We start from the raw sequence: 12,465 nt of genomic DNA on the forward strand, positions 1-12,465 counted from the left end.
TATATATATATATATATAACTAAACGATGCAATATAACACAGTAATTGCCATGATAGTTTTTGTTACAGATAACAAATAACTGAATCAAGTTTAAAGTTGATTCAAGTTGGAATTCTTATAAATTCTTGGAATGTAAAATAATTAAAGAGTTAACGTCATGTACATATGTGCATTTATTTTACCCTATATACATATATAAACACATGAATGTGTACACCCATACATACACATGTACTCTTATCGAAGTATAAAGTTTTCATGAAGAGATTTAGTTTAACCTTTTTTATTTATGATCGAATTTATGAACAGACGACAAAATATTATAAGTGGACAACAAATGCATCCAAAATATGAACATAATCGTAAAAACTAAAATTGGAAATATTTGCCTGAAATAAATATTTTTAGAAACACAGACATGAAATAAAAACATTTAGAAGAAAAGGAGGGAATTCACAAAGACTTTTAGGAATGAATTAAATGACTAATGAAATAATATTAATTAATTAAGCATAATTAAAATTACTGTTGTCAATTTCTGAGATCACGAAGCTTCGATCATTTGATGTATTACATCTAAAATTTACGGATACGAAATAGAATCTTCAAAAAATGTAAGCTTGAACTTTAGTGTGAACACAATTTTGGACAGACATTGAGATGTACTCTTTTGAAATGCAACTTTTTACAAACAGAAAAAGATGTGAATTTAGTGAATGTCTTAACTTACTACTATAACTTCCCAAGGATTTCTAACGTATTAGGAAATTTTTAAACATACGTTATCAGATGTTCACCAAAATTGGATATCATAAAACTGTTACAACATTGGCAACTAAAAAGATGTAATAACACCACAAATTAGTGACTTTTATCATTTTCATTGATATACTTCAAGTTATAATTCAGTTGTATTATAAATTGATTAATGAAGTTGAACGTAAACTCGAACCATCTTAGAATCCAAATTAAATCTCAGTTTAGTATCTTAATGATAGACTGATCAGTCTGTAGTGAACATACATTAAAATGGCATGTTTTTGAAACTGATAAATCGTAGACACTTATCTAGTAATCACAAAAGCTTAATTAAATTAGATAAGATAAATAGTTGACGTTTAATTTCCTCATTGTATTTTATACATAAACTTAACTTTTGAAACAGTATTCAATACATTACATCCACGTGTAATCACAACAAGTTGATTCTTCGAAGTGGTCAGTGTCAACGGTATTCGTATATATTGAAAAGAATTCGTAGGAATTAAAACACTTAAGTATTAAATGGTAAATAACTTGAGTTTATAAATCCAACTACCGAAAAACGTCCGTTTAAATCGAACTACGTTTCAGCACATACAAACTCGTCAGTCGCTAAGCTATAAACCATAGAAAGATTATTTTATTCTGTTCCAAGAGGGTTTTGAACAGCACAAACAAGCAGCTGAGTACCCTTACCATTATCATTTAGAAATAGGAACAAATAAAAAAAATAAGAATGCAGAATTAATTCTTCAAGTTGATACTACCGCTACATTACCGCTTATTTATTAAATCGGTTTTTCCAAGTTATTTTACCGGTGGTTATGAATATGATCTAAAGAATGTGGAAAATAAATTTGTTCTCAGAAGCCTTATAAATCACTTCAAATCTAGTGTTTAGGTTAACCAACGAATCAATCAAGACATTTATGAACTCTTAATCTACCTATGAGAAATAAAAAATTTACATCTATTTAAAGTTCACAGTTTGGATATTATGTAGCATCACGAAATGAATACTTTTTACGCTAGCTGAAGAGTTCCAAGTATTTGAAGTTTATTTCTCTCTTATAAACTGTAAAGTTTTAAGATCTGACGTATTAGTTGAGAAGGTTTTCCGATTTTGTTTAATATAAATATTGAAGCTGTTTTTATCACATGACATGCAAATTAATAAGTACTAAGTTTATTGAACAACTATTATCTAACTTACTACGTTACTTTTTAAACCATTCTCATATTTCGCGCAAATTAAATTTTTACACTTTTTAAATTAATTGAAACTATACTTTAGGGATGATAAATGACAATCATGCATTTAGAAAATTTTGAGAAACAATATGTTGGCACCATAGAATGAAAGAAAAATGGCATTTTGAATTATTTTATAAAAATAATACACTGTATAGAAATTAACTTAATTATTAGAAAGGGTTTTATGAAGATTTAGTATTTTCATAGTTGCAAGTGTGAGTCAATCGAAACTAGACCACCAAGGAAAACCTGGAAGCACTGGACAGCCGTCTCGTCCCATTTTGGGACTCCCCAGCTGTGCGCATCCACGATCTCGCCTCGCGAGATTCGAACCCAGGACCTACCAGTCTCGCGCCAGAGCACTTAACTGATAGACCACCGAACCGGCATCCGATGGTGTTTATGTCTAACTCCAACCAATCCACGAAGTTGAGCGACCGTTCACCAATTGTCTTCAGTGAGTTCCTATCTCACAACAGACGTGGTTTGAACCCCAAAGGTCACTGTTTCTCACTAGAACTACAGGTTTTCCTTGGTGGTCTAGCTTCAATTGGCTCACGCTTGCAACTATGAAAATCAACTTAATGTCTTTTAGTTTATTTATCTATGGTTAAGTGAAATATTATCTACTCATCTGTAATTAGCTTATATGTCAACCCTTTCAATAAAAATGATGTTACAACACATGATTGATCAGTAAACACGAATATTAATTAAATGATTGTCTAATTTGTAACAATTTTTTGAATTCATTCTCGAACATCTAGAGTTGGGAGTTATTGCTGAAATATTTTAATATATAACAAAAAAAGAACTAACCTCTCTAATCGTTCAAACACAGTAAGTTAGATCAAATCAAATATAATCCAATATTTTTTATTCAACGACTCCATTTATTTGGGGAAATTTATGGTATTAGAAGAATATAGACATAACTTTAATCTTCGACAGATATGAATCACTAACTTGAAAGTAATTTTCATTATAAACATATGTCAACCTGGGACACCTTGACAACAAAGAAGCAGGAGAGTTTTAGCTACAGTTTGTGACTCGTAACCAAATAACACCTTACGTAACAGATATAATCATGAAATCTTAGATTTCCTAGTAAACTCGATGCTAGTGAGCCATTCAATTGCTATAAATTACATGGTCCAATATGCAATCAGTTTCGTAGACGAATAATTATGTGAATGAATGACAACATCCTCATTGTACTATGTGGAGCTTGATCATGTGTAACAGCACGAGGTCATAATTTTAAAAAGTCTTGAACTGAAGTGATACATAAGTATGATTTCTCCCAGTTTTTAAGGGTTACACAATTGATATCAGTTTACGATAAAAAAAACTACCTACAAATTTCACAATCTAAACAAAGAAACCTAAATTAGTTTCTCTTATTTCATAATCATTACAAGGTAGCTTAATCATCGATACTTGTTTACAAACAAATTCCATTTTCAGTATTTTTTTTTCTTTTTCAGTAATCATATATTTTTCATCCTATTTTACCTACACATTTTTAAATTAACACTCACCTATCTTACAATCAGACAAGCTCTATTCGATATTATATAATAATTATATGAAAGTAAATAACAGTAAAGTTCAACACATCACTAACAACAGTTTAGAAAAAAAGTTTAATTTTCAGTTCATTGTGTCCCAATTATTGGAATCTTGGTAATACAATACAACATTTTACACAATGTATGTTGTATATGACAGTATAAAGTGATACTCGGTCTATGTAAATGTGAAAAATATGCCCAAATAATCTGTAAGACCAGAATTTCAGATGATAATAGATAATGAATGAATGTAAGATATGAATGTCTATACAGACATATATGTTTATGGACAGACTCAAGATTAAACCTTAGACTAATTGTTTTTTTACGAACTAGTGGGTAAAAATACGTTTCCCGAAAATTATTAAAACTTTTACATAGTGTTTACTTTATTTCAACCTGGTCATCGAAAACTGTCCATTGAATTTGTTGATCCGGTACTAATTAAATAGGTTAGTAATAAGTATTTTACTTATATCATTAAAAAAACTTTCCAATAAATTAAGCAAGTGGTTTTCATCAGAAATCAACTGAGAAACCAGTTAAGATCAATGAGTACAAGACAATTAATCCATTCCTACCTGAGCATTCTAAACACTGTTCTCCCTTAAATCTGTATGAAATGAATATTATTAGTATTAACCAATGAATAGACAATAATCAGTAATACAAATCAACTAACCATATAATTCGTTTTTAATATTATTTCCTTTGTGAACAAAAGTCAGTCAGTCAGCTACAACGTAGAATCAGGAACACATATGTATCTATCCAAGTTGCCATACTTCATTAGCACAACAAGATCAATACTGAATTCATAGAAGTTAATTTAATGATTGTAATATATAAAGATTGTATATAAGGATGTAGTACAAGAAGAAAAAAAGATACGAAGCAATTTTAATCTCAAGGTTTAAGGGAAAACAAAGAGTGTGTACACCTGCGCCATCGTGTTCGATTCTGAGCCATATCACCCAGTGTCTCCAACCATTGGTTACGATAGTCACGCGGACCCCAACCAATTAGTTTGAATCTACCAACATGGTTCAGACTAGAAAATAGTGACTTCAAGCACTAATGTCATGTTTTGGTTTGGCTGCCCCTTACTCTCTTCCAACGATCGCCAATACTATTCGGCATTGCGCGTCGTCGTAATCGGTGTTCAAGCATAAGTAACACGTCGCCCAACCATCTCAGTCGATGGAGATTCATTACCTCATCAACTGATTTACCATCATTCCCTGATACCCTGCGTCTAACTCCACTATTACTTACCCGGTGATCCCAGCAGGTGGGAGCAATATTTCTAAGACATCTGTGGTCAAATGCTAGTAACTTACGAATATCTTCTACTCTTAATGGCCACGTCTCGCAACCGTAAAGTAGAACAGAACGAACTTCTGAGTAGTATACTCGTCTCTTATTTTATAGATGGATATCTCGTCTTCGCCATAGGTGACATAAGTTGGCAAAAGTCAAATGAGTCTTTTGAATCCGTGCTGAGATTTCATCAGATAGCAACCCATTAGGGCTGATCAGACTTCCAAGATAAGTGAAGTTGTTTATGAACAAAAATTAAGTATAATGTATTACTCATCTAAAACATATGACAAGGTGTTTTGATACTTTGATAATTTCATTTATATTCACTTGAAATTCTCTACACAACCTGTTAAAGAAGATTAAAAATGAATTAGGTAACATAATATCCAATTAGAGGTTGTATGATTTATACACAGTGTGTTAATACAAAACAAGGACTTTTTGCTTAGTTGGAAATGAAACCTTTAGATAATACATATTATCATCTTTCATGTATATCGTTAAAATCCTTCAATGAACCTGTACAAGATTTATTTAGTATAGTTTAAATGACAAACTAACAACAGAAAAGAAGTATCAAACTAGTATGAATCAGTTAACTCAGTTCTATTTGCTTGTATTCACTGTTGTAGTAGATATAATTATTTGATTACGATAACCTTCAAATGAAACATTTCCATAAAACCACCTTCAATAGCTTCATTGTTAAGTATTAAGCGTGAAAGTCACAAATTTACCAATAATAGAAAATCAATTGGATTAATCTATAATTAAATGGATCTTATCTTATCTCCATGTTAAATGAATTTCATTATTATTTTTTTTTCTCTTTCCTTTATATAGGTGTTAATTGGGATATAACTTATCTATTAAATCGTCGCTATGATATAGCACGTGCTGATGAAGATTTCCCTATCAAAATTCAACCACCTTCAGGTGATGTTTTATATAGTGTACCAGCATTACGTTTATTTCCACAATCAAAATTACCAGATGAAACATTTTTTATTCATTTAATATTCAAACCAAATAAAACAGCTATTCAGCATGGATTATATTTATTCAGTATACGTGATCCAGATAATGTCTTAAGACTTGGATTAAAAATTATTGAAGTTAGTTCATTTATAAAATATTTGTCTTTAAAAAGTTAAATGATTTATGTGTGTTATATATGTAGTACTTCATATGTCACGTTTTGCACAAACGAGTACCATCTTACTAGGCTAATGAAATTACTTTAAGTGGGAAAATATTACACACATCAAAGCAACAAAACATCATTATTCTAAAGCGTAAATCTTGATATAAATGAACAAATACGTGAAAGCCTTAATAATTCTATAAAATGAAATTTCGAAAAAAAATATGTTCAAAGATTTGAAACCTGAAAATAATCAGTTTACTCATTTACATGTGACAATCAACATTTGGTACAAGACAATTAAGTTGTTGAATATAACACTTTTTTACTGAACAACATTGATGCTCCTACCTAACTTTGAGACTCCTAAGATGGATTAAACTGTTAATCCATAAAGGATATAACCTGAAACTTTTAAGTTTCATAACAAGCACAATGTTGGCGAAACGCTGATTCAGTCTTCTATGATCCAGTAACAAACAATCTGTTATATAGAGAAATTCCCATTCAGCCGTATAAATAATTAGTTGTTTCACTTGAAAAATGATTTAATTCACAGGTCACAAGTTAACACTGGCACTTATGAAAATTCATTTTTAAGTGAATTACTAGCGAACATTTGATTATTATATAGTTATAAAAATGTTTGTAAAAATAATATAGTATAAAAAACTAACTAATTCACTAGGTACTTTGATATGAGCAGCACTTTGGGTGTGATGTCTACTGATACGACCTAGAAGCCTAAATCGAAGTTGATAGAGAGGAGTTCAAACATGGGACTAAGAGACTGAAAAGCTACGGCTATAAAAGAGAAATGACAATGTAAGAATTCAAAAAAATTTAAGACAAACACTGTATCACTGAATCTTCCCAAAGAAATTATGCAATGGTTCATAGAAATATTCTTTGTAAAAGAAGTACCGAGTTAGTCACAATTTACGATTGTGTTCAACTAATACAGGTAAACTCTAGATCTATTAAATCTTTTACCAAACGTTTAAAATTAAGAACACTCGTACAAATAGTACTCCATAATATTAGTTAAATGTTATTTTTTTTTAATGGAAAATATTGGCAAAAATTTTGTTTATCTGAAAGTATCATCGTTGTACAAATTGGCTTGGTGATCATTAAGATATATGTTGTAAATTAAGGGCACTATCGACTATATTTATTACATGTTCATGGTTTACGAATGATTACAAAGACATTTTCTAACATAACTTTATATGGGTTAACGACATTATTCATCATAACATACTATACCGATGAAATGAAAACATGTTAAACCACAGAAATAGGTAATTCGTTGAAAACAGTAATTTGTTATTTGACAAATCATCAGTATATTCTAATACCTTTGGATTGATTATTTCTATTTTAGCTAAGGTACAATGATAAAATATCGTAATTTGTTTCAATTTTATAATTACAGATTATGTTATATCAGTCAAGATAAAAAGAAAGCACTGAGTTATACTGAAGTTTACGTTGACTTTTAGATTGAAATGTAAAATTTGTCTATGAGGCCTCCAACTGTTACGTATTGAGATAAATAACATTAGCATTACTCTGGCTTGGCCACAACCTAACCTTGTTATGATTTACTAGTTAGCAAAATAGTAATTTGGTCAAAGGCTGAGGACAAAAGAAGATACTGAACCATTCGGTAAAGTTGCTGATTGTTCTTGAAAGTTTTGTCAAGAGGTGCATATTTCATGGGTCATATCATCAAGTTAGTCTTAATATATCACTGGATATCCTAAAGTCAATCTTAGCCTAAAAGATGAACTTATTAATCAAATTCTTTTAATGTCGAGTTCCAATTTAGTTTTAGTTTTACTTATTCACTTTGAATGCTATTTTCCCCATAAATTTCACTACAACTCTCCCGATCACCTTCGTTGTTTGTATTATATCAACGTAGACTGATGAAAATTTGCTTCAGTTTCTAAGTTGCGATATCACCCACTTAACTAAGAAGAAGGATAGTGCGAAAAACCTAAATGTCTATCATATTTAGAATCTGACTAAGGAATATCAAGTGTTAATCCCACTTAAATTTACAATAACAACGATTGGTATTAGTTTAATACTATTACACAACAAGAGTCCTGCAATGTACATTTCTTTATTGATTTAATTACTCCCAACGACTTATTTTTAATCAATGAAGGTTGTAAGATTACATTATGTATGGAGTTAAACAATTTATCAGCTAACATATTAATCAAAACAATAATTGATGTAATCACTAACTTCCTTATCAATCAAACACAAAAAACTAACTCTAGTAATAAGTTACTGATCATTTAGTGTTAATGACCAAAAGATGAACAACAGACTAACTAGTCCTTCTCCAGTTAGATTCGTTAAAAATACCCTACTATGTTAATTTTTAAATTTCAATACAAAGTATGTGATCAAATGTTCTGTATGAAAACATAACTATGGTAGTTAGTGGTAGCTAAAGAAAGAAAATCCAAGTTCCTAGATCATTCGTACTAGATTTTTAAGTAAGAAGCATTTTTAAAGTTTGAACTGGAAAATACAGCATAAGCCAATTGATGTTGGACAGTATATCTTTTCGTTATTGTTAAGTATTATATCCCCCAGTTGCCTATACTAAAGACTGTAAGTGATCAGTCTCCATTGGTATATGAGCACCCTGGGTGGAATACCTCAATACTATCATCTAGTAATACGTTTTATATTAAATTCGGATAGTAACCAGGAGTATAGTTCAGAACGCGTGTTATATTCCATTTGGAACTCGTCAGTAGGATGTACCAGCATCCTAGTGTTGATATTCATACAATAATTAGAGCCCAATATATTAAGCCTCATGACCCATAGCATTGTAAACTAAGGATTTTACTTTTCTTTCATTTAAATTATTTCAAAGTGGACATTTAAAACCAGAATCTCAATTGGATCCACTAAAATTGAATATTTGCGCCTATCAATGTTATAGTTGCCATTGCTTAGTACAACTTTCAAATGTCAATATACTTTAACGGAATAAATTGTTACTGAAAAATAGAAACCACGCTATTTAATTGGTCGCATAATGATTTAATTCTTGAAAACACCAAATTTATTTGAGTTATGTCGCTTTTTTTAATCTCGACCATAGAAATCTTCGTGTCTAGACACAAGCTAATAACCATGCAATATGAAATAATATCGACAAATTTAGAAAATGTCTTTATAGTGTTATTTCAGTTAATCACAAAAAAGCATAAGATGAGTCATTTTTTAACAATAAGAAGTTTTTATGTAAAGATGGATAGTGGCTAGCAGTGGATGTAGGTACATCCAGCTGACAAGTCCCAAATAAAACGAAACGCGCGTCCTGGATTTCACTGCTAGCCACTATACATCTTTGCTTAGAATGATTTTTAATTAAGGCAATACACACAAAATGCACATATACCAATAAGAGACTGATCAACTGCAGTCCTAAACATCATTTGGAAGATTTCAGTAAACAATACCAAGAGAATTTAAAAGTTTTTATGTCTTTAAGTAAATTATTTTAACTTTATTATTATCCTCATATGATTCATAAAAGAAAACATAACTTTAAATGAACTTCCTCTCAATTCTGTTCATTCGATAACTGGTTATTAGATGATCATAAAAAAGTTTTGCAAAATAAGTATATTTCAATTTATTTCAAATGATTGTAAAAAGACTGAACTGTTTAATAGCTTTCAATAATGTACAATTTAAATTTTATCCCATCTGAGTGTTGTTGATGTGTAGTACTAAGGGGTTTCAAATTACAATAAGATAGATGTTCAATAGTAAATGGGTGTTTCCACAGTTCTCTAGATGAAGTGAGTTTATAATAACAAAAATCAGCTTCGAATTGTATAAAGTCTATATAAAATCATTTTAGCAAATAAATGAACTGAAAGAAGGTATCTTTGAAGTTGGAAACGAATAGAAATTATTGGTAATTAACGTCTTGGAAAAAAATAAGACAAAATTAATTTAAGTTGTTTCACCAAGTATTTATGTTTAATGATAATACTGTAGTGAACAAGTACACGAGTGGGGACAATCGAATGTATTTTAGTACAACATTACAGAATATCTCAATAGAATATGAGAACCATATAGTGAACAGTTAATTTGCAAAATAACAATCAATTGTCTCAATTTGACTGTTTATTCGGCAAATATCCGTCCATAGTCTCCGATTATAATTGTCCATGCATTTTCGTACCAATTGCATGCCGTTCCCGTTCTCTCCTTATCGATCTTCTACTGAAATACATTCAATGCTCGACCATCACCATATACCACATATGTGGATATCAGTAACCCACACCACAATACCAATGATCTACAGAATTTAAGACTATGTCTGATTCCAACATAATCTGGTTAGTCTCTATTGATTATTTAACACAACTAACAAACTGTGTGTTAAAAAATTTGGTGAGATTTCATTCGACGAATATATCTTCATGTTAGTACTAAATGAGACTCTGGGAAAAGTATCACTTATTCAAAGTTAATATTTGTTTCCATTTATTCCATATTAATACAAAAGATAGTTTTACACCCCTGAATATGCTTTCAAATGTCAGTCAGTATATTTTCTCGAAACTTAATTTAACAATAAATAAGAAATTTTGATGTAAAATGAATAATCGAAATACAGCTGAAAATATTTAAACCCTATTTCTCTAAAATAATATTTTGAAATTAAATTCAACGCTTATAATTATTACAAATAACAATGATGAATCGTATTTCACATTGAACTAACGTACAAACATTTTCTTATTTAAAAAACAAGGACATAGATACTAGCCGTGAGATCTAAGATACAGATTTGATATTGTTCACAACTCCTTAATCTATTGTACAAGAATTTATAACAATTGTTGTAAGGTTCTTAGCAAAATTAATTGGATTTAAACGGATTAGTGATGTTCTTTGGACTACTATTAAGTTATGATAACCATTAAGGGGTATCAGTAGGTAACATAAATTACATTCATTGTACGCTTTAGGTGTTACCAATGTTGCTCTTAGCAAAGATTGTAAAAAGCTGGTTAAATTCTTGTGGATTATACGTTAAACATAAATCATTATAGCCATGAATTTTAGATTACTTCTTTAAATTTTGTTTTACTTAAACCAAAGAACTTAATTCAAATTTGTTACCATTTATCAAAGCTATAAGCCTATTAGGCATGAAGCAGTAACTTTATTCCTTCATTTAAATAAACATGATGTATAAAGTATGTTTTTGATGAAATTGTTCAAAAGTTGTTTTAAGAAGGCTACTTTGATTTTATTTCCTAAAAGTCTTGTCAAAATAACAAAAAGAAAGAAAATGGTCTCATTTTAAGACAAATTCCATTTTAAACTCTGCTACAAACTAATATAACATGAAATGAACTTTTTGTAGTCGCGTCCAACCAAATACGAAAAAAATCTTGAAGATAAATCGCCCTTAAAAGCATTAAATTGTTATTCTTTGTTAAAAGGAACCGACAATACACTGAAATCACAACAGAAATCAGTAAAAACTTGAATGTTATGTAAGTCATTCATAATTGATATTTCATGTGTTTGCATGAAACTATAAAGAACTAGTTGGTTTTACTCCAGCTAATTTGATTACAACTGGTCATTTCAATACTTCCTCCAGGAAATCTTCAACATTTTTGGAGTTATAGGAATATATGCAAATGTTTTTACAGTAATTGAAAGCCATTTTCTGCCAAAGTATTTATTTAACTAAATAGTGTTCGTGTGTTTATTGTTATTTAATTTGGGTTTAAATGCATACTAGTCAAATGTTTTATCTGTGACGGCAGCAATGCCAAACGTGAGCCAACTACAAAGTGGTGACTCTGGATCAAAATTTTACTTTCTCACGAACTAAATGACGTTAAAAACCTGAGATACGTTGACACTGACTGAAAGTGAATCCTAATATGGTTGTATAGTACCTGCGAATCGCAGGTCAAAAACTGTATGGGGTTATTGGTGTCTACTGTTGAATAGTTTCAAGAGTAGACTGTTCAGTACCTATAATTTCTCGTGCTGATATCAGTTATTCTACAAATTTATCTTTGACTTTTATCATAAATGTCTTATTCGTTAAATGATATGGATGTAGAAGTGAAGTGGATCACCAACGGAACCTTGATATACAAGTAGATTGAAAAAACAGCTGTGCTATATACTTCGATTTACATCACCCAGTGCAAATAGGTTGTGCAGTGCCACATATCAAACCTGGGCTGTTACGTGGGAAGCGAGAATACGCTGTCCAGAACGGGCCTACAATAATTGCCAAAATTGAATTATAGATCAGAGGGGGGTTTTGTGGAGAATTTACTATTTTCACAGTTGAAATCATGAGTCAATTG

At 30.3% G+C, this 12,465-nt stretch overlaps 1 protein-coding gene across 1 annotated transcript in view; it reads left to right on the forward strand.

Moving 5' to 3' along the window:
* Positions 1–3,834: 3,834 nt before the first annotated feature.
* Smp_126540 (hypothetical protein) overlaps positions 3,835–12,465 on the forward strand; it is a gene marked incomplete at both ends in the record, with an annotated part of 77,941 nt that continues 69,310 nt past the window's right edge. Inside the window, 2 exons of the mRNA XM_018794447.1 lie at positions 3,835–3,844; positions 5,761–6,032. Of these exons, the coding sequence (XP_018648859.1) occupies positions 3,835–3,844; positions 5,761–6,032 (282 nt within the window). The remainder of the gene's footprint in view (positions 3,845–5,760; positions 6,033–12,465) is intronic.

The sequence above is a fragment of the Schistosoma mansoni genome, chromosome 1 (genome assembly GCF_000237925.1).
Source record: "Schistosoma mansoni strain Puerto Rico chromosome 1, complete genome".
Lineage (NCBI taxonomy): Eukaryota > Metazoa > Platyhelminthes > Trematoda > Strigeidida > Schistosomatidae > Schistosoma > Schistosoma mansoni.